The 24855-nt window shown below is 38.9% G+C and overlaps 1 protein-coding gene across 1 annotated transcript; it reads right to left on the reverse strand.

Annotated features, from left to right (window-relative positions):
* Nucleotides 1–20394: 20394 nt before the first annotated feature.
* On the reverse strand, nt 20395–22081 carry LOC110928523 (F-box/LRR-repeat protein At4g29420). Its single transcript, XM_022171535.2, has 2 exons — nt 21574–22081; nt 20395–21443 (listed from the first exon to the last, which is right to left on the reverse strand). The coding sequence occupies exons 1-2, from the start codon at nt 21953–21955 to the stop codon at nt 20563–20565; spliced, it is 1263 nt and encodes a 420-aa protein (XP_022027227.1). The 5' UTR covers nt 21956–22081; the 3' UTR covers nt 20395–20562.
* Nucleotides 22082–24855: the final 2774 nt, after the last annotated feature.

The following is a 24855-nucleotide window of genomic DNA, read 5'->3' on the forward strand; positions in this document are numbered from 1 at the left end:
TTGTGGCAATCTTTGCTGCAGACGATGAGGGGCTTGAGCTAGAGTAATGCACAGTAGTGGTCGACCCAGAAGTAGCCTTTTTCGATCCATTCTGTGAAATCAGTGCAGCGTTGTCATTGCTTGAATTGGTAGAAGAAACAGAAATGCCTGTTGCTAACAAACTGGACTTGTGATTATTCTCCCGTTGCTTGTCATCAAGCTCACAAGCTTTGATATGAGAAATCATTTCAGTCAAGGTGCATCTTGCGAGATCTTTCGTCCGCTTGATCATAGCAACGTGGTTATCCCAACTCTTTGGCAAGGCATTCAGAAGTTGTCGATTCTGAGCAGCCTTTGAAGGAAGGATTTCTTCTAGGTCCATTTGAGTAATGATTTTTGAGAAACGCTGAATCTGATTCTCAATGGTTTCCCCATAGATGTAGTTGAAATTATTGAAATTTTGCCTTAACAGGTTCCTTCTGCTTTCCCTCATGTCTTCATTCCCTTCGTACACATCAATCAAAGCTTCCCACATTTCTTTAGCCGATTTGCAAGTGCGAAATCCCATAGCGATGTCTGACCCCAGTCCCATAGTCAAGTAAGACGTTGCTCGATTATCTTCTTCTTCAATAGCATAATCTTCATCAGTATACTCGGCACGAGGTTTCTTGACCTTGACTCCAGGGTTCGTTTCCCTCTCATACATGATTTCTCTAGGACCTCTTTCAATAACCCTCCAAAGTTTAGGCTCCTTAAACTTGATATGTTGCTCAAAACGCCACTTCCATTCAGGAAAATCATTTGCATCCAAAAGCCTTGTAATACGAGAGCTGGTTCCAATTTTGGAGTCCAACTCTTGCTGAGCATTTGTGACAGCTAGGTCATTAGCAGTTGACATGTTTTCTTAAATAAAATTAATTAAATCAATTATTTAAAGTCCAACAGTCCAACAGTGCAACAGTCCAAAGGTCCAAAAGTCCAACAGTCCGTAAATCAGTGTCGTTGCGAGTCGTAACAGAGGTTGCGAGTCAAATCTACTGTGATTGCGAGTCGTAACTGCAGAGGTTGCGAGTCGTAACTAAAACAGAATGAGCCGAAACCAGTGAGGATTGCGAGTCGCAATTGACACAGGATGAACCGAAACCACTGATGGTTGCGAGTCGTAACTGGAACGTGATGAGCCGCAACTAGATGGTTGCGAGTCGAAACCAATACAGCACAAGCCGAGACCACAGTTGTTGCGAGTCGAGACCTGCAAAACAGATAAGAGATAAGAACTGTTGACTCGTAATCCCGGATTTCCAGCACTTCCAAAATTCAAAGATTTGAGATCTTTGAATTTTCTTCAATCAGCTCCGAACAATCAGCAAACAGATTTCTGAAAATTATACGATCCAAATCAGTAACAATTTTTAACAAAATCACCAAGAACAGATCCAAAACAGATCGGTAAAACTAGTTCCTTTCACTGCAAAACAATCACCACAAACCAGATTAGTAATAACGGTTTAATCTTGAATCTGATTGATATCAAAACCGAACCAAGAATGGTTTCTTGGCTCTGATACCAATTGTAAAACCCTTGCAGGATCAATCAATGATATCAACAATATCTTGTGAAAGCGCGGAATTCAATCACAAGACGATTCAAGATTAAACAATGATAATAAAGAACAATAGTTGAGAGTAATAGAAATCACAAACCAATAGATTCTTGCATTCAACGATAAACGTAGACTGATACAAGATCTAGCAAAGGAACTCGCAACCTTCTATCAACCAACAACCTCAACCCTAAGGTTGAGGTTTGTTTAAATACTAGCTATCTAGGCCGAAACCTAAGCCCACAAAACAACCTGGTTGCGACATAACCCAATCCACCTAATCGGCCCATACATAAACTAGAGAAATACACAAAACAACCCCTATACTATGCAAACCTACATGTATAAACCTTCAGGTTCCAACATATTTGGGTCCCACTTTATGGCGGTTTACGCGAGCTGGTAATGGACGAAGCTCACAAGTCTCGCTACTCGGTACATCCAGGGTCGGATAAGATGTACCACGATCTCAAAACAACATACTGGTGGCCTAGCATGAAGGCCCACATCGCTACTTACGTCGGCAAGTGTTTGACATGTGCAAAGGTCAAAGTGGAATATCAGAAACCAGCGGGCCTACTTCAGCAACCCAAGATACCGCAATGGAAATGGGAAGAAATTTCCATGGATTTCGTTACAGGCTTACCTAGATCCCAGCGGGGGAATGATACCATATGGGTGATCGTGGATCGGCTCACCAAGTCTGCACACTTTCTGGCTATAAAGGAAACGGATAAGTTCTCCACTCTCGCAGACGTTTATCTTAAGGAAGTTGTTTCGAGGCACGGGGTGCCCACCTCCATCATTTCAGATTGGGATGCACGATTCACGTCAGAGCTATGGCAAGCGATGCACAAATCTTTCGGCTCACGGTTAGACATGAGCACAGCGTATCATCCTCAGACGGATGGGCAATCTGAGCGAACGATCCAAACTCTTGAAGACATGCTTCGGGCGTGTGTTATTGATTTCGGCAACGGCTGGGAAAAGCACCTCCCTTTGGTGGAGTTCACATACAATAACAGCTATCACACCAGCATTCAAGCCGCTCCATTCGAGGCATTGTACGGGCGTAAATGCCGGTTACCTCTCTGTTGGGCAGAGGTGGGGGATAGCCAGATCACGGGTCCAGAAATTGTGGTGGACGCCACAGAAAAGATTGCACAGATACGACAACGCATGGCAGCAGCACGCGACCGTCAGAAAGCATACGCGGATAAGCATAGGAAACCGTTGGAATTTCAGGTCGGGGACCGGGTTTTACTTAAAGTCTCACCCTGGAAGGGTGTGGTTCGCTTTGGCAAACGGGGCAAACTAAATCCGCGGTATGTCGGACCGTTCGAAATCATTGAGAAAATAGGCAAAGTGGCCTACAAGCTAAACCTACCAGCTGAACTCGGTGCAGTTCACAACGTATTTCACGTGTCGAATTTGAAGAAATGTCTGTCAGATGAGACCCTCATAGTTCCATTTAAGGAACTCACTATCGACGAGCGGTTGCAGTTCGTCGAGGAGCCAGTTGAAATCACGGACCGGGATGTTAAGGTCCTCAAAAACAAGAAAATCCCTCTTGTTCGAGTTCGTTGGAACTCCCGTCGTGGCCCAGAGTACACCTGGGAACGCGAAGACCAGATGACAGAAAAGTATCCCCAGTTATTCGAAAACTGTGCAACCACTACTGAGGCTGAAGCTACTACTACAGAATTTCGGGACGAAATTCCAAATCAACGGGGGGATGATGTGACACCCCAGGAAAACCAGTGAACGATACAATTTACCTAGCTTCCTCAGTGAGTGCGTACCAAATTTCGGGACGAAATTTCTTCTAAGTTAGGGATAATGTGACAACTCGAGTTTCCAAGATTTCCTTCGCATTTATGACACGTTAATTGTTTGTCTGTTTGTTTACACGACCGGTTTGTTTCACTACTGTACGCGTTTGTGATACATTGAGTCGTATTGTGATTGTCATGTTATGCATGTGTTGCTTCGTGTTTATGTATGGTGTGTACTATACGAGTATAGGTTATCAATTCATGTTGGTATTATGTTATTATGGTACAACTAAAATATGCACCCCACACGAAAACAGTCTTGCCGAAAATACACTCCACGAAATCAATAAGTGATTTCGTCCACCAGATGTCCAACGAAAATCAAATGGGCTTTGGCCCAGTAGTTCCTTTTATATTTTATTCTCAACCCTTATGTGAAAAACTTAATCGCCAAACCCTAGAACCTTGGAACACGACGGCAACAATTCTTTTCGTGAAGCTTTTCCTTATTCCCTCTCTATTTTCGGTTAGTATGATGTTTCATGTATTGAATGAAATTCACTTCTATCGCATGCCTAGTTGTACTGATTTTTGATTACCGATTATGTTGTATGATATCTCTTATATGCTATCTGTTTACATGATATATCGATGGTTGCTTGTGATCCGATCTAAATGCGTAAACTATATTGTTGGTATGATGTGTTGCTTTGGATACCGTCATGTAGATGGGATAATGTAATCGACCATGGTTGCCGATGTTGATGATTTCGTATGTTAACTGTTATATATTGGTTAATAATATCGATCGTGTGTGCCTGTTATGATAGAATATTGATTGCAAACTGATTGTATAAACTGCTAGAATCTGGTTAGGGTTGTTGTTGTAACACGGAACTGCTGTTGATGATGATTGAGATCAACGAAATCACTGACACCACAAAAACACAAGGGTCAGACGAAAACCCTTTGTGTTTTCGTCACACCTCATGTTCAACCAAAACCCCCACGAAATCCCTGTTCTCAACGAAAACACATAAGTGTTTTCGGCCCAAGTTATGATCTCGGCCCAACAAGTGTTTTCGTTCTATAGTGTTTTCGCCCAAGAGAGTTTTCGGCCCATATAGTGATTTCGGCCCAAACAGTTTTCGGCTCAATGTGTTTTCGGCCCAAGCTTGGTTTCCGCCCACTAAGTGATTTCGTCCAATGACCTTTATTTGTTAACTTGGTTGGTTATTAATTCAGTTGGTTAATAACTCTATTAAGTAACTAATGCTCTTAGTTTGTAAATTAACACTGTTAGTTTGTCAAACCTGTAAAGTACTAACTCTGTTAGTTCAGTGAACTCAGTTAAATATCAGTTCTGTTAGACAATACCTCTGTTAAACATGTGACTCTGCTATATGTGTTGATCCAGCTAAGCTTGCTAACTCGGTTAAGTGTGTTATTGGTGATTATGCTAGTATAAACTGCAAAAGACATTGATGTGGAACATGAACTGTATGAATGTGATTAACTGTTGTGTGATGCATGAGGTTAACTGCCAAACACACTCTGTGATACTGATTGAACGTGAAACTTTACGAACATGAACTGATTGAGTATACGTGCACTATAGGACGTCACTGATTATTTGTGAGCTTGCATTCCTTTAGCATACCGAGCAAACCAAGGTGAGTTCACACAGCCAAGGCATGGGTTCCCGGGTGGGAATGGGATTTGTTGATTTATTGTACATACTCAGCTGATAGAATCGAACGATAAGATACAACTAGACTAGTAACACTTACTGAACTGATCTTCGCACACCTGCCAAGGGTTGGCCACGATATTATGACTGACTTCGCACACCTGCCTTTGGAAGGCCGCGAACTAAACTTACTAACATCTTCGCACACCTGCCTGGTAGGCCGCGATACAAATAAACCTAGTCTAGAATACTTGGGATAGTTATCCCCTAATCTTCGCATACCTGCCTGGGAGGCCGCGATGGAAATATGATACATGATATAAACGAACGAACATACTATTACTCACACTATACTATTACTGAACTGTTAACTGTGAACTCGCTCAACTAGTTGTTGACTCTCTGCTGCATGTCTTGCAGGACCTTAGGTACTTATGGAGCTTGCACTGGAGGCGCGGTCGTTGTGGGATTTGGATCGTAGACATTATGCTAAACAATTGAACTTATAACTTTACTTTGGATTTTCACTATTACGCTTCCGCTATTGATACTATGTTTGGTTTGGAACATCAATCGTATTGATTTGGGTTTTTTTATTTATTTTATGCTATGTTCAATATGATTGATGGCTTGATCCTGGTCATGTCACGCCTCCAAGCGGTGGTACTCCGCGTGTGGATTTTGGGGGTGTGACAGCTCAGGTAAATACTTTTAACTTATTTTCCCTTATACAGGCTTGGGGGTACGGTATATAAAATACCGCTTGGTCGGGCAATTGACCCCAACTCATTAGTAGTTGGGTATTATCAATGTGACCCGTTTGAAAAATTGGTTTTGTTTGTTTTTACGCCTTTGGGAGTTTAATGACCATGTCCCGGATATCCTTGGCATCATTTTAAGTAATGGCCACGACCTTGACACCCGGGTGTAGGCGTACACCCGGTATTATGTCCATATTATTAAGGTATAAATGTTGGCTTCCCGCCGCGGACTTATACTGAGTGGTGTGTCAATTAACCTTAAACCCGACACGACTCGGGCGACTGAACGCATAACGAACATGTAAATCTTTTACAAGTTTAACTTTGATTAATTATTCCCAAGTTATAAAATGTTTTGTGCCTTGAGCATCTAAATCAATTTTTAAAACCTTTTCAAAATGAGTCAGTTAAATTGTATTTACCAGTGTAAACTGATGTATTTTCCCCAAAAAGATTAAGTGCAGGTGCTATACGTAATAGGCTGGTCTCTCCTTAGCATCATAGAGTCTCGCGAGCTTTGGGATGCATTTATCTGTTGAACAATTTTTCTCTTCTTATTCCGATCCGCCTGTGGATCTATTTCGACTATTTGTGATACTTTAATATTACATTTGATGGTTGAAATAAATCTATTTCTTTTGCTTCCGCTGTGCATTATAATTTGTGTTGTTTGACTATGACAATATCAACTGCGTCACGATACTCCCCCACCGGGCCCACCGGTGACACGTGGAAATTCGGGGTGTGACAAAATCTTGTTCGCTACGACAGAAACCTTGTTCGCTCCGGTGGGATCCTCGCATCTCCGAATCTCCAGCGATCTTCAAAACAGCGCGTGTGATAGATAGGGGATGGTGTGTGATGGTCGTTTATATAGCATTCACAAGTTTCGTAAGTATGGAAATGAAATTGTGAGATGTTTGGATAAGGTCTGCAGGAAAAGAAAAATGAAGTGGAGGCTAGGGTTTTCAAATAAAATGAAGGAGAAGAAGTTATGAAGAGTCTAAATAGTTATGATGAGTTTAAATAGAGTGGGTGGGAGTTGAACAACAAAAAAAGACTAAAGTGCCATGTTTGGCTGCTAACTTGCGGTTGCAAGTTTGGTCTAGCTTTATTTATATTTTTTTTTTGTGTGACAACTTGTGTTTAGTTATAATATGTTCTATAATTCAAGCACAATATTTAACCACGATGTATATTAAAAGTATTTAAAAATTCTTGAGTAAATATACAAGTAAATATATGTTAGTTAGGAGTTAGAACACAAATCAGCCAATGGCTAGTTTGAGTTATTTGTTTGTTTTATTATTTAGTTATTTTTTTTTAACTTGTATATGATATGAGTAGTGAATATTATAAATAATTTAGTTAGGTGATGGTCAATGGTGGTTCCAAATCTGGCCGCAAGTATGGATGGTTTTTATTTTTTATTTTTTTTCTGATTTCAATTGTGAATTCTAAAAATAGGAGGCGAATACAAATTTTCTAAAAATAGAAATACGGAAAGAGCGGAGCGTTACATCTTGGTACCGAAATTTCGTTTGATAGATTGCCGAGGTTCTGAGATATTCGGTCTTTATGCTGCTTATCATCTGGGTATCATGGTTATATCTTTTACCGAAAAATAACGGGGACGCAAGTCTAGATCTTCCATGATATCATACATACGTGTACATATTGCATTCGACCTCAATAAGTGATCAACAATCACATGTCCAAACAAATAAGTGATAAAATATCACATTTATCCAGGATTCAAGTTCGTCTCTCTGCTGTACGAAATTACTGACCTGTTCACGGACTTGTTCCTGTGCCCTCATGCATCGAAAATCAAGTTCCTCATCAATAAGTGATTCTATCACATAGGGCTTGTTTTCAAATCAAAATAAGTGAGTATCTCACATTTTTATACGATCAAACATATGATAATCGGTATACTCACCGGTAAGATGAATCCTCGTGCATACCTTGATACGGGAATGTGTCGTGAAGTGGATTCACATCAACTTGTAAGTATAATTCTTACCGTAAATCGTATCTCCTAATTGTGATTACGTTTGATAAGCTTGAGTTTATGTGGACAACAATACCGATAATCGAGGTAGTATACTTATCAAGAACTTTGAACAGAAATCAAAATCATGTTGACTAAGACCATAAGCTGGTATGATTCCTTATCCTTGAAACTCGCAAAAAGTTGCACTTGTACAGTTGCTTATTTCTTTCAATTGCCTTTCGTTTAGTTTTCCGCGCTTTAAAATTGTTTTTAGTGTAGTGTGTAAGTTCGTTTTTGATTAAGCCAAAGTTGTAGCTTGGTGTTTATGCCGGAAGCCTGAAACCTACTTCATAAAACGTCCTTGCATTTGAAAACTCAAACAAAATGAAAGAGTGTTGAATTAATCAAAACCTGTTCAGTGTACAAAATTTTCATGCCTTGGTACTTTTGAAAATGATGTCGACGAATCAAAGTATGGTCGACGAAACAGATCCTTATCGACGAAACAGAGAATGGTCAAAGTCCATGTTCCAATTTGGTCAACATCAGTCAAACCAGTCTGGTCATCGACGAAACAGGCCGTTTCGTCGAGGTAACGACGAAACGAAATTGGCCCACTCTGTTTCGTCGTGGGCTAACTTTCAAGGCCCAAGTTCAGCCCATCTTGTCTGTTTCGTCGAGGCCCAATTTCTGTTTCGTCGAGTTGTCCGTTTCGTCGAAGTGAGTCGGTGTATAAAGGGACCCAACTGTCAGACATGTCCTCATTTTTCAAACTTCATCAGTTTCATCTTCTCCAAACACACCAAACACCCATACTTTCGGTCATCCCTCAATCCCTTAAAATCATCATTTTATCTCGAAATCTTGCAAAAATCAAAGGTACAAATGTGTTGATGATTATGTTTATTACATTCTAAACCGTCGATTTTGTCCAAAACCCTCGGAGACCCTTTTTGCTTGTTGTGTTCATGCTCTAATCTTGTATGTTGTGTCTTCTCATGATAATACACAGATTTAGGATATTGTATTTGATGATACATGCTTTGATTTGGGTTTGGGTTATGTAACAAAAACAGAGGGTTGTGGATTGTTATGGGTTTGCTATTTTAAATGGGTTTTTGACCGAAAACAGTATCTTCATCAGTCTTTGGGTATGAATCCTACTTGGTTTGGGTTATTCAAAGCACTGATTTTGATTTATAATGATCTGCAATCTGTTTAAGCCCCATACGGCGAAACGCCCAATTTTCAAAACCCTAACCACGGCGAAACAGGCAGACGGCGAAACGGAACAGTCAACGAGACTAATCTGTTTCGTCGTGTAACTGGTCAACGAAACACATTGGGTCCGTTTCGTCGAAGACATGATCGACGAAACAAAATGGTCAACGAAACAGAGCTGGTCAACTGTCAAATTCTGTTTCGTCGAACATAATTCTGTTTCGTCGAAGACCTCCTGTTTCGTCGTCCATGCCTTAGGAAATTTCACAGTTTGTTACGTGTTCACAGTAGACATGGTTTGATAGGTTAACTGTCAATTGGATTCATGAACTTGTATCCATACATGTCTAAATGCATATGTGATATGATTGTTGCTAATTGTGGACATTTCCAATTTCAGATGGCACCGAAAGAAGGCAAACGGAAACCCGCGACAAAGAAGGAGAACAAGACGGAAGAGGAGATTATGTCTGAAAAGCGCCATAATCAAATCGCCTATTTGGATCCGGAAGAAAAGCTTGCTGAATTGAAAGATATCACGAAGTGGATCAGGGAGTCACGGATAAATTATGCTATCACTTTCTCGACGCCGATTTACAAGTCTCTTATCAAGGCGTTCTGGGATTCCGCAAGCGTTGTGCAAGTGGATGGAAAGGATGTTATCAGAGGCCGTGTGAACAATTTGGATGTGATAGTATCTCCGGATATTCTGAACGAAGTGTTACAACTACAAGACCATCCGGACGCTCCAGATTCTATTCCAATTATGTGTACGTGAGGCTGCTTGTTACGCATGAAGTGTACCGGAGACATCTTCAGCACTCAAATCAACAGGGTGATCTACCGTTACGCTACAAGTTTCTGCTACACGTTCTCATTCAGTGCCTTAGCAATAGACGTGCCGGATATGACATGGCTGGCAACGATCTAGTTGGTTTTATGGTGGCGTTGGTGCTAAACAAACCGTTTAGCATCTCAAGGTACATCTTCGGCAACATGAAAGAAAACATGACGAGAACTGGGAGTAGGATAACCGGGAACAAGTTCTGGATGTATCCACGGTTTCTTCAAATGATTATGAATATTCAACATCCTGGTCTTCCTAAAGCCGACAATGATATTCTGAAGATAGAAGCAATGAACTTCAATTCTTTAAGGATTATCAAGAATCTTGCGCACAAAAGATACAAAGAAAGTGATCCTCCAAGAAAGTTGTTCGGTGCGCTAGGAAACACTGAATACGTTGCTCCTGAAGAAAATAAATGGCGTCATGATGACAGTGAATCAGATGATGAAGAGCCGGAGTTGAAAAGAAGAATGAGTGAAAAGTTCGGTCCAGATCCAGTTGATTCGGAGAGTGATAGTGATGATGAAGGTGATGATGGTAGTGATACAGGTGCCGTTGGTGGATCTAGTGTTGGAACTACTGGTGGCACATCAGCTGGTGGTACATCAGCGGGTGGTACATCAGCAGGTGGTGTGTCAGCGGGTGATACATCAGCCGGTGGTGATGACGAGGCTGATTCTGATTCTGATGATGATCATCTGATCGAACCTGGATACGAGATGTATCTCGATGAACGTGGTGTTAAGAGATTCAGGAAGATTCGACAGGAAGATGATCCAGAATACGTTCCTTCTGATTCTGAAGCGAAACGTCTAAGGAAAAGGAGAGCAGAAAAATCTGCAGAACATCAGAAAAAGAAGAAAGCTCGAAGATACTTGAGTACCTCTTCCCGGGAATCTGTTCCACAAGCACCAGTTCAAGAACCACCTGTGGTATCTTCAGCTCCTGAAACTCAAACAATATCTCCTCAAGCTATTCCACAAAGATCGGTGGCTGAAGTAATTAGAGCAACAACTTCTCAGCCTAGTGGTGAGCGTCAAAGGATCTTCTCGGAAATGACTCAAGACGAGAAGAATAACTTCCTATTCTCTCAACTTGAAGCAACGGCTGATCCTATTCAAAGACAGACGGACTTCATCAGGATCACGAAAAACGATCAGATCACTCATCAGGTGGACATACATAAGTTGAAGTCCACTGTTGGCGAACAACAAGCTGTAATACAACGCCAACAAGCTGAGATTGATCAACTTAAAGCTGAAAACGTCCGTTTAAGAGCTGCAGACGAAGAAAGACAAAGAAGTAGCTCTATACTTCAGAAGCTGGCTGAAGATCTTAAGAGTAGATGTGATGTCATGAAAGAGTGGTACGACTCACGCAATACCACAATACTTGAAGGGGCTAAGAAGATAAACGCTGGCTACGAGTTTCTTCGAACTCGGTTTGCTACTCTGTGGGAGGATCGATGTAAGCAGCAAGAAATACTGAAGAAAAGGGATGATGATCCTGAGGATCAAGGGAATCCTGATCCATCTGCTACATCACAGCAGCCAACAGCCGCTACATCTTCCGCAATTATTGTTGTTCAGCCACCAATAGTTGAATCTACTCAAGGAACTTCTTCTGGAATAGCTGAAGAAGTACAACAAATTGAAGGTACATCTTATATTCCTAGCAGTGCTGATCATGCATTGCAGGTTATTCATCCATTCACCGGAGAACTTCTTGAAGAAGGTGAAATTGTTGAAGATCTCTCACAACAGCAGTTGATTACTCTGAAAGCAATGAGAGATATTGATGATGATGAGATTGAAAAGATGCCTAGTGAGCCGGAATCTACAAATGTTGAAAACATTGAAGAAATTGTCTTCGAGGGAAATGTGAAGAAGTCTTCGTATGTTCGACAAGACGGAACTGAGTTCGCCCCGTTTGATGAAGATTGGTTAAAGGACAATGTAGAAGACATTGATGAGCATCTGAAGAACCGCGATACATCAGAAAATGCCACCGATGCATTCTCCGCGTGGCGTCAACGGTTCTTGTCAAATCTTTCTAAGCCCGTGCCTGAGGCTGCTCAAGTTGACTACTTACGGTTTGAGAAAGTGAAGCCTAGCGGGAGAATCCTATGTTGGATGTTTGTGAAGGAAATACATTGTGTTGCCATTAAGCGGGAGTTTGGAATCCAGTACTTTCGGTCTTTACTGAGCATTCTGTCTTTGCCATTTTATGACGTGGCCGCATTGACAAAGATAGAGCTCATCAATCGCTCAAAATATGATGGTGCAACATTATTCGAGCGACTGATCAAGTTGAACAAGAAGTCTGGGTGGAAGGATAAGTCGTACAAACCTCAGTTCCCCATCTATCAACAAATCAAGTTTACGCTTGATCCGGCAACCAACACTGGCAGATACAAGCTTGTTTATGAGCCAGCGAAAGCGGTAGACAAGATTCCCTTGATGCCAATGAGGCAAGACTTTCTTGGTGAAATGCGTTTATGGTGTTATGATTCCGACACACATGAGGCAGTGATCATTTTTAATGGCGATCAAGAGAATTTCAGGATGTTGGATCCAATGTGGATAGTTAATATGTCCGCATCCGACATTAACAAGCTATACCGGTATGACATATTCTATGAAGACAAGGACGCGCATCAGGCGTTGAAATTTCAGCGCGTCGCTTGCTTCTGCTACTACAGGGGAATACATTCGAGCAGTTCGTGGTCCGAACGACACTGAAGAAGGAAGATTTAAAGACCGAAGACGAGTAACAGACAAGGGGGAGTTTGTTGATGCATTTTTGTGTCTGTCACTAGTCTTGTAATTTACGATGTATTTTGTACGGTCTTTTATCGTTTATCGAGTCTGTATTCGACGTCGACCAAGTCGGATATCCTTCAATCCGCTTGTGTCCGACTTGTTTGTCTCCTATGTTATCTAATAGTCTTTGAACAATGCATGTTGCATGTAAAGGGTATTTGTCATTTGTTTGTGTTTACATGTGCCTGCTGTTTGCTGTCTGTTTGCAGCAAACAGTTAACAATTTACAGCCATCGACAAAACAGATGTGTTTCATCGAACACTTGTCGACGAAACAGACCTTGATCTGTTGTTTCTGTTTCATCATGATCAGCGACGAAACAGATGTGTTTCATCGTCTGATGGGCTTGTGTTGTGGCCCAGTTGTGTTTCGTCGGCTCACTTAGTGTTTCGTCGATCACTTTGGCCCAGCTGCTATATAAAGGCACAGTCTGTCTCATTTACAACTTAGAGATGAGAGAATACCCTGAAAGTTACTTTGTCTAGACTGTGTTTGTATCAGTTTGCATTCTCATCCAGTTTAATCAAACGATTGTGTTTCTTTGGTTAAACCATTGTTGTTACTGTTTTCTATGTTTGATTTGGCTTAGTTACGTGGATTCTGCACACGTGACTTTGTTTGTTATAAACAAGGATTTGGTTGTGTAAATCGATCCTGCGATTTCGGGACCTACACAAATACATCTTACCTTATCCACTGTTCAACACTCACCAAACTTGACACAAAACTCAAACAATACTTTACTGAATGATAGATTTTCAACAACCCACCATGCTTTTAGACACAAAATTCAAACAACTTGTATTTTAATATTAATAACAACAATAATAATTCACTCTCAGAGATCAAACACAGACAATGTTATGAAGATCAACAAGAACACTTTGAATATAAGATGAACTCGATGAAGTTTCCGGTCACTGGAAAAATTACCGAACACAAATTTTAACGTCTAAACTCAAAACAACTTGTACTTTAATGATCTCCAACCTTTTTCTAACAAGTTTTAAACAAAACAACACCGATTTTCGACTTTTAAATTATAATTTTCATGAAGCACAGAACTGGGTTTTGAAGATTTATACAAGAAGAACTCAAAACCCACTCGAAAATCACACCGGTAACTCGGTTTTCAACAAGAAATCGAGCCTTGCACAGGCATTCTTTGTCATGTATAAAATAAACAGAACAATAATTCACATACAAAATTAACGTATGCAGCGGAATTATCATATTGGTTTGGTTCCATGATTACAAAACGGATTGATAATGAATCGATGATGATAGGAATGAATGGACAATTTTGGCGGTTAATTGTCTTGGTACCGAGAACAGTTCCCGACAACAAATATCTATATATTCAGACATGAAACGGTTATGTGTTTTCGGTTGAATAATGGCGGGAATAACTGCCATTTGAATGGAGATCAACCAACCGACACACGGTTCAATATTCGAGTTACATCGTTACACATACATACATAATAACATAAATATTACATATCCTAAATAATAAGAATTATGTTTATAATATGTCTAATACTCTCCCCTAAACATGATTCAGTTTACGAGAGTATTCAAGGTCACTTGCATTAGCTTCATCCATGGCTGCCCTTGCTCTGTTGAAATCGAAGGTCCTTCTGATCCGCCACCTTTTAATCTCATTCCATCCATTTTCAGTGAACAGTATGTAGTGCTCCATTGGATTTCCAGCAACCTCTTGACTGTCGTCATTTTCTGCATCTTCACCTGCATCTCGTTCGACATCTTCTCCTTCACTCCGGCTGCCTCTTGGATCCATCTTACCTCCAAGCACTTCCTTTTCATCTGTCACCTTCTTATCATAGACTTTTGATTGAACAGTCTTGAATTTATAGTAATAAACGATGATATCTAAGTACATTGCATACATAAGCCGCATTAATTCACCATCATTGTACTCTAATCCCATATCTTTGGCCACCTTAGGCCATAAATTATTTTCAGTCACCCTTCTATGCCCACCTTCCCTTTCTATTTCCAGATATAGATCTAACAGATTCACCTTTCGATTATTTGACACATAAGCCGGAATTGGTCTTGTAGTCACCCCCAGTTTCTTCGTTATAAACCATTCCACCGTCTCTTCAAACTTTGTTTGAAGAATGAACTTGTATTTTCCGATATACTCATCATCATCATCCATCATGTCAAGTAAAGCCTTACAATCCAAAAATTCCTTGAACTCCATTGTTTGAAGTATCATCACGTTCCAATCCGGTTCGTTGGATGATATTTCAAGTTTTTCGAAATAACTGTTCAAGTAATTTGTTTTGAATACCATAAATTCGGTTTCTTTTTCCATCATCTTCTGTTTCTCCTTGACACACATTTCTTCTTCTTTCGTTAATCCAGTTTTTATACTTCTAATATTGTTTAGGGGAATACTAAAGGTAGGAAATAGTTTACACTTATCCTCGGTGAATTTCACCGTGAAACCCTGTGTAATCATATGATCATAACTTAAAACATTCCTATCTATGTCTTGAGTATAAAATACACTTTGAACACGAATTTTTTTAACCCCTGAAACAATATCTACAACTCCGATGCCCCTTATAAAGTAAAACTGATTTTCGCCCGTGTTTGTTTCTACATCATTCATACACTTAATGCGCTTAAACATGTTCAGATTTCCAGAGAAGTGATGTTTTAGAGTTTTACTAACATACCACATTTCCGACCAAAAACCTCCATCTGTTCCGGCTACGAGATATTCTTGTTTCTGACCGATCTTGTGTTCTTCATTTTCGTCATACTGTCGTTGCACCCCATTATTAATGGCAAGACGTATTAGTTGGGATTCTTCATCGTCTTCTTTCTCTTTGCAGTTCGATATTTGATGGCCTGGGTTGTTACAATAGTAACATCACTTCATCAGCCACTTTCTTTCCCTTCTTTCGTCTGCACAATGTTGGCAAGGAAGTGTTGTAGAAGTTGCCCTAAGATCAGAATAACCTTGTGCTCTGATACCACTATGATAGACATCAGATTGATATGCAGCGGAATTATCATATTGGTTTGATTCCATGATTACAAAACGGATTGATAATAAATCGATGATGATAGGAATGAATGAACAATTTTGGCGGTTAATTGTCTTGGTACCGAGAACAGTTCCCGGCAACAAATATATATATATATATATATATATATATATATATATATATATATATATATATATATATATATATAGGGTAAGGTTCATGCGAGAACCACCTTTATTGCGAAAACCGCGAGAACCAATGTGAACACAAGCTAAAATAGCTAAAAAAACCTAAAAAAACCCTAAAAAAACCTAACCCCCACCCCCCCACCCGCCAAAAACCTAAACCCCCCCACCCCCCCCCCCCAAAAAAAAAAAAAACCTAACCCCCCCTCCCCCACCCCCCAAAAACCTAAACCCCCCCCCCACCCCCCCCCCCCCAAGCTAAAATGCTAAAAACTAAACCCCCCAAAAAACCTAAAAAATCTAAAAAAATCTAAAATTTTTTTTTATTTTTTTACTATTTTTTATGTTCAAATCGCTACTTTTAGTAGCCAAAAAAAAAATTTTTAAAAAAAAAATTTTTAAAAAAATTTTTTTTTTTTTTTGATACTAAAAGTAGCGATTTTTATATAAAAAATAGTAAAAAAATAAAAAAAAAATTTTTGGGTGTTTTTTAGATTTTTTTAGGTATTACTGTTTGTGTTCACACTGGTTCTCGCGGTTCTCGCAATAAAGGGTGGTTCCTAACGGATCTTTGTCCTCTATATATATATATATATATATATATATATATTCAGACATGAAACGGTTATGTGTTTTCGGTTGAATAATGGCGGGAATAACTGCCATTTGAAATGGAGATCAACCAACCGACACACCGGTTCAATATTCGAGTTACATCGTTACACATACATACATAATAACATAAATATTACATATCCTAAATAATAAGAATTATGTTTATAATATGTCTAATACATATTTCGTCATGATCATACAGACTGGACTTCCGTCAAGATCTTCACTTTGTTTCGTCATGCAGGATGTTTCAGGAGTTTCGTCATCAGGCTGCGTGTCTTTCGTCATGTAGGGGATCAGAGTGAAGTTTCGTCAATGTCTTGCACAGGCATTCTTTGTCATGTATAAAACAAACAGAACAATAATTCACATACAAAATTAACGTTTATATGTAGTCTCCATGTGAGAAGTCTTCTCATGACATCACCATGGTGATGTCATGATGATGTGGCGTCGGGAAACGGCTCGCGGCGCTTCGTGCTTCGTGTGTCGAACTCTGGGGCGCAAGACGGAGGAATGTCGTGACGTCGGACTTGAGCCGAACCTAACCGAGTCGAACCGAACCGAGTTGCGTCCACATAATATGTATCAACAGGTGTGGGGCTCGTCCCCCGTCCACACCGCCCCCTCCGGGTCGGCACGTCACCAACGTCGGCCTGCTGCCGTTCTCGACGCTCCACTTCTCTCTTTCTTCTTTATGCTAACACACACACATTTGATATTGAAAGTGATTTCAACGCTACAAAAACCAAAACCCGTAGTCAGCCAGCCAACCACTCGTTAATGTAAAAAGGTCCCTTGGGGTGAGGTACAAAGCCTCATCATCATCCTTAACGTCGTCATGGAGCATCTGTCGCACGACGCTGATACTCATCGATTCAACAAATGCCATATTTGATATAACATTGCATTTACTTAAAAAACTTGGTGTTTTGATAAGAACTTGAAGAATGTGAAACCTACACCTTATGTGTAATTTCACCGAACATTATACATTCATTGATAGTAGGTGTTGATATACAATATAGAAAGTCTTGTAAAGTAGTTCACATCAAGCTGTATAGCTGGGTCCTTCTTAAAAGTACAAAAAAAAATGTTAAGGCTAGGTAGTTACTAGTTATGGCTATTGTGACAAATATTGTAACTTCCAATCACAATTACATATTTTACAGGGTATTTTCTCTACATTGGATTAGTATACATTTTGGTCATTTTGTTTAAGCAAACTTTACATGGCATATTGGTTTTATAACATATGATGACTTTCTTTTTTGTTTGATTTTTTTTTATTTTCTAAAAATCATGCAATCATTCTAAATTTTATTAACCGAGCAAGATTAAGTGAAGTAAGTTGTGCTAGCTGAGCAAAGCATCTAGTCAACGCACAAAACGATGTCAAACATTTCTAGTTATTATCATTGTAGCTTGCCTCAACCGATAACTTACATCTCTCTTTGTAACCATCCATAAGAAAACTTGTGTCTGACGAGAAATTCGTTGCACAATATTTCCAGTTATACACCGCTCCAGGATTATTAAGGACTCAGGAAGGCGTCCATGAAAAAAATGAGGTGTAGCCGAATTGATAAAATGGGACTATTTATACTAGGGTGGACTATAATGGACCAATAGAAACCCACCCAAACCCGAAATAACAAATCATGAAGTGTAAGACCAACAACTAATATGCATTAAATTGAATCGTTTTCTTCCCATCCGAACCAATGAACTGCTAGTTGGAATGTGGAATATGCAAGTCTTTCTTGGGGTGATTCGTTCAAATGATTATGTAATTGTTGGTCCATTCTTTTAGTGTTATGCTCTCTGTATATGTTTGATAAATGAATTTAACATATGGACACTGAATCAAGACTCACTGTAATGGAAAATCATTAGCTTAGCCGACAATATATATATATGTTTATAAACTAACCCTTCGACTTTGACAACTGGCACTTATGAAACTAATTATTTATAAACGTAACACTGGAACAACTCAATGAGAAAAAAACTAGTCATATGGTAAATGAAGATGTTTCAGATTTTTAAAAAGTATTTGGTCGGGGTTGGATTCTTCTATGTTTTCATCGGCTTCAGCCGCGACCAAAACTTGTGAAATTTGTAAACATGAGAACCGGACCCTGTACATCAATTGGGCCATAAGCCCATAACCGGGTCGGTCCTGTGCAGGTTCTCAGTTTTCTCGGTGGGACCCGATGCTGCTCAGCATTTATACCCATAAACTTTAGCCATCATCTGTGATTCTATGCAATAAATACCGCTCATTTAGCCACAATCTAATTAATTCCGAAATGTTGCAACTTGAAAGTTTAAACATGATGAGAATAATAATGCAATACAATTCATATATATGCCTAACATTTAGATCAGCTATTTTCTTCACCTCTCTATTATAATTCATAAAAACTGAAAACTCACTAGCCTTTAACATAAATTAAAAATGCTAAAAGCCTGCATCAACATAAACGATTACAAATGACATATGATGGATCTTACCTCGTCACAACTGGAGCTTCTTAGATGATTTGTGGTGTTCAAGTATCTTTCATGCGTTTACCCCATATTCCCCACCGCCACTTCAACCAGGCCAACGAGCCATGCACTTAGACCTGAATCTTTTACATCGAGTACCATCAACACCACTGTGGATAAGCAACGAGACCACCGACAAGTCTACGCATTGGTCCAACAGACACACAACATATGAGAAAAAGTCAAAGACGGGTCAACTAACTTCAGATATGCACAAATTGTTTTCAATCCTATCCTCCCATCCAAAGTCTCCCAACCTTCTAATAATTCCGACCAAAATGATTAGATGGAAATTCTTATACTAGGGTGTGCTATACAGGACCAGTAGAAACCGACCCAAACCCAAAGCCAGTATCATGAAGTGTAGGACCAAAGACAAAACCAGAAGCGCCTTAGTTGGTCTTGGTGCTCTCGGTAGTGAAAAATATTGGGCCTTTACTACAAATTGTTAAACCATCAATATGACATGATTGACAGCCCTACTCACTGGACCTATTTTGTTAATCATCAAAGGACACTTTTCGTAAAATTCATGAGACATCCTTGAGCACGTTGACTATTTTAAAGCCCAACTACTTCCGTTCTGATAAGGAAACTCCACTTGCTAACCCGATCTTAATTATTTGAGGCTATTATAGTTTGGTAACTTTATATAGCACAACAAATGATATCTCAAAATAATCAAAGGTCAAAAGTGTCAATTGACCCTTTACAGAAGCTGCAAGCATGAGCCTATTAGCCTCACTGATGTGGCCTAATAATATTTGACAGAACCAATTCAACAACAAATTAAACACAATTTTATTAATCAGTTGCTGCTTCAAAACCATATTCAGTCCTGAGTTGATCCTCAAAAACAATTTTATAAAATATTTGATTTCTGAAATAAAGAGTACCAAGAAATGAGAATGAAGTTGGATGGACGGATAGATATGATATAAAAGAATTACATATATATAATAGTTGATGTCATGCATGAACACATTTGTTATAATTAGAATAGATTGAATCAAAGTCTCCGATTAGTTGAGATGGTTATTACAAGTTAACGAGTGCATGTTTGTTTTGATACTTTTTCCTCTGAAACAACACATTTCAACTCAAGTTCTTTTTGGTTGGACCCGTTTGGACCCGAAACCAAAATGATACCTTTAAAGAACGACGCTCGACCCAAACTCTATATGCTCACAACCCGTTTTGACGCAAACTTAATTTACCTGTCGCCCAACCCGGCCCATAAATTTGACCAAAAACATGGACAAGAAACTAAAATTATAAAGGTGACACATTTTAATGGTATAACAGTAGCTTATGCATTAGTTTAGTATAATATATTGTAGATCAAAACCAATAATATTCTGGAAATATTGCACACCAACCAATCACATATTTCATAAAAACACACTAGCCTGTAACATAAACTAAAAATGTTAAAAGCCTTCATCAATAGAAACGATTACAAATGACATATGATCGATCTTACTTCATCACAACCGGAGCTTCTTAGATGATTTGGGGTGTTCGGTTATCTGTAGATCGGTTATCCAAGTATCTTTCATGCCTTCACCCCATATTCCCCACCGCCACTTCAACCCAGGCCAATGAGCCATGCACTTAGACCTGAAACTTTTACATTGAGTACCATCAACACAACAGTGGATAAGCAACGAGACCAGTGACAAGCCTACGCATTGGTCCAACAGACGTGCAACATATGAGAAAGTCAACAACGGGTCAACTAACATCAGATATGCACAGATTGTCTTCAATCCTTTACTCCCATCCAAAATCTCCCAACCTTCTGGATTCAAACAAGCTTCTAATTCCGACCAAGCACCTGAATTAATACGTAGAAAACTCACGTTCGGAAAAACCCTGAACACCTTCTCTAGGGTAAATTTTGAATATCTAGCGTCTCTTGGTGCTTTGCTTCTCGAATCCAATATCAAAGTTTCTACTGTTTTTGTGGTCGGGAATTCTGAAAGTAAGAAGCCAGCATGTTTAAGGGTATCAAGGCTAAGATGAAAGTGAGATAACATGGGAGCTTCAACATGAATTGCAGTGTAACAGAAACATTCAATTCTGAGTGTGATGAGGTTTGGTGTTATCAGAGTCAAAGACGGTTGCTTATGATATACAGACCAATGACAGGTTTGGAGGTTGAGATGGTGGAACTTTGGATCTTTAAGTCCTATGATACCTACCAACTTAAGAACTTGAAGATTAGGGAAACACTTATTAAACTGGTTTAGGTGTTGATCTTCTAAACTTGAATGTGCAAGTGTCAAGGTAGTAAGCATTGGCATTGGATTCAAGTTGTACACAGACAGCCATCCATAACCTAGATTTAACTCAACAAGATTATGACCTGCAACAAACAAAGCAGAACGAATAACTTAACAAAATCACTAGAAAGAAAATATTCAAAGAGAAGACTAATCTAGTGGCCATAATTGTACATTCAACTCAACAAAATCACTAGAAAATATTTAACTTACAATACTTAGAAATCAGAGGCAAAACATTCAAAGGAAGACGAAATAACGAAAGCGATTTCAAGGTTTGGGAAACCCTAGGCAGCCACTCCTTTAAAAATTCCTCATCTACGGGATCAACTCCAATGGCGTCATGAAGGCCGATACACACCGATTCAACAACTCTCAGTTTAGAAATAAGGTCCAGAAAAACCTTCTTGAAACAACTCGGAGAAACAGAGCCTGAAGTACCGCACCATGGGCATGAGCATAGTAGGTTAATTGATCGAAGGTCTGGAAAAACATTATTGAAAGCCTTGGAAGCGACTCGGCAGCAAGCAACGTCGGCTGAGTTGTCGAGTCGACTCAGGATTTCGAGTAGCAGAGACTCAGGAAGTTTGTCCATGGAAACAGTTGCTTCTTCAAGAGAGCTAGGGTTTTGAAATAGGATGAGAAGATGAAGCCTGAAGGCTATAAATTAAAACCCTAAGATGCCATGCATTCGGGTTACGTGGTCATTAAAACCCTAAGATGTCATCGACCTGATAGGGTCCAACCCAATCGACACCCTTTTTAAAGGTTTTTTTTTTTTTTTCTAAACCGGTTCAGATGGAACCCGTTCCGGTTTTGAGTCCACAAAAGCCGAAACATGTTTGTGTTGGAAAAAAAGTCAAACAATTGGGTTTGGTCAGTTTGAAGCTCGGTTTGACCGGGTTTAAGCCGATTTCGAGATACAGCATTATAACCCGATATAGCGTTATACTCAGTGGCGGAACTAGCCCAAAAAGTTAGGGGTATCCTAACTTTTTTTTAAGGCTCAGGGGTATCCTTTATATAACGTAAACGGAATTGAGAGATAATTTTACACTACGGAAATTGAGTTAAGGAGTATTTTTACACTACGGAGACGGTGTTGAAGGGTAGCCCGTGCTACCCCTACTTTCACTCTAAGTCCGCCATTGGTTATACCCGAGATAGCGTTATAACCCGACTTCAACTGTACGGTTCAAGTTGTTCTTTTTTTTTAAACGGCCAACATAATTATTTATTACTCAAAGGGCCAACAACATATTAGCCCACATCAAGTTACATACACCAATTACATACACCAATTAACTATCGATCTACTAACATTTCCTTGATATATCAAAATTACACCACTCCTCCCACGTTATTTCTTTCAATGTCGATCGGCTACCAATCCATAGGAAACCCAGTTGTTTAATTTCATTCGTCATCCGATCCAAATTTATTTGTTTGTCATTGAATAAGAGATCGTTTCTACTTCGCCAAATTACCCATAATGTCACCTGTATGTGTTGGTGCATTGTTTTGTGTCTGTAACTTGTTCTTAATTAACGTCGTTATTTTACGGTTTTTTATTTATCGAGTCTGTATGTATTCGTCAGTCGAATACATTTTTTTATAAAAAATATTAATTAGGGTGTTTTATAACATAAAAACCCTTAATTACCACACAATTTATTTTTTAAATTAATTTCATATGAGTCGTATAGGCAATGAGACTCATATACAACTCCTATAAGGTGTTCATTGACCAATAAGCCTCCCTTGGTAGACACCTTATGAGTGTCTCATTGACCAATAAAATGGAATGGTTCAGGTAAACCTCCGGACCATCGAACAAACGGGAAGTAAGTTTGACAAACACTAGTGCTTAAATACGTTTTGGCCCAACGTATCGTATAATAATAGTAACAGTAATAGTAATAATAATAATAATAATAATAATAATAATAATAATAATAATAATAATAATAATAATAATAATAATAATAAAGCATATGCACACATCGAGTTGCTCATTGATCAATAATAATAATAATAATAATAATAATAATAATAATAATAATAAAACATATGCACATTTAAAAAAAAATGATGTTATATCTAGTTCCGGCAAACGGGTCGGGCCGGGGGTCGGGTAGGGTCTTTGACCGATGACGATATTTTATGAAATGAATTGTGTGTATTATAAAATGTCAAATTTTTTATTTATCAATTATTATTATGTCTTTAATTATTTTCACTTGTCATTTATTAACCATAACACAATAAATACACGAAACATCGTTTTATTAATACACAAAACATGTAATTTTAATACAAAATGTAATGACTAAACCCTAAACCCTAAATCGCTAACTGTTACATATTCTTAAATTCTTGCAAACTGTATCGGTTATTCAAATCTCTATTCGGTCACCATATTGTTGCTATCAAGTTTAAGGATGCGTTCCACGGTAAACGTGCTTTCCGCTTCCCCATTACCACATAAAGAACCTCCGACCTGATCTGGCGCTCCCTCGTTGTTGCAGAAGAAATCTCAGCAACCGGTTCCACAGCATGAAGAACCAATCCATACAGAAGGAGTTCTCCCTCGAGGTTGCTGACGCAGAAGCATTGTCGTTGGTGGAGGTTCCAGGACATTCCAGTTCACCCTCACAGTCACCGGTAAATATATACTTCCACCCTCGCAGATTGTGGGTGCAGAAGCATTGTCGTTGGTGGACGTTCCGGTGCATGAATCTAGAATACGAACGCAGTTAAGCGTTTGAATCTGAAATATGAACGCAATGTACTTCTTCATAAGGATTACGCTATCACCTAGGGGTGTTCATCGAATCGAATAACGAATTTTTGAATTATTCGAATCGAATTATTCGAATTTTTATTTTTTTACCTGAATTCGTATTCGATTCGATTCGATTAGTATTTGAAACTCGAATTCGAATCGAATTCGAACCGAATTCGAATAATTCGATTTAGTTCAAATTCACCCTAAATAATAAATTATTTTACTTCCATTTTAAAAACTGCGACAACTAATTATATTCAAAATAAAATATAATAATTTGCAAAATGAATTAACTATCAATATGTCAAAACACCAAAATTTAAAAGATATGTTGGTTACTAATAGCGATTTGAGTTAGGTAAAAATTGATAAATAAGTAGTATGGGCTATTTGTAAGTAGATTTGGTTATATTATGAATAATAAACTTATCACTTATAGAGTTAGTTCATACTTTGGCCAAGTTTAGAAGTTATATGTGTGTGTATAAATATGTCTGTGCGTGTATATACATATATTAAAAAAATATATATAATTGAATTCGAATTTCGAATCGAACTGAATTTAAAATCATAAATTCGTATTCGATTACTAGATTCGAATACGAATCAACTCGAATTCGAATCTTTTTAATCGAATTCGAATCGAATTTCGAATTTTTCGAATCCGAATCGAATTCTGAACACCCCTACTACCACCACCATCAAAA

Source organism: Helianthus annuus, chromosome 3, assembly GCF_002127325.2.
Source record: "Helianthus annuus cultivar XRQ/B chromosome 3, HanXRQr2.0-SUNRISE, whole genome shotgun sequence".
NCBI lineage: Eukaryota > Viridiplantae > Streptophyta > Magnoliopsida > Asterales > Asteraceae > Helianthus > Helianthus annuus.

Excerpts from the sequence above, each read along its gene's own strand:
- LOC110928523 (XM_022171535.2), bottom strand. The coding sequence starts at position 21,955 with ATGGACAAACTTCCTGAGTCTCTGCTACTCGAAATCCTGAGTCGACTC. Across the intron at positions 21,444-21,573 it reads GCCTCTGATTTCTAAGTATT|GTCATAATCTTGTTGAGTTA; the intron begins GTAAGTTAAATA and ends TGTTTGTTGCAG.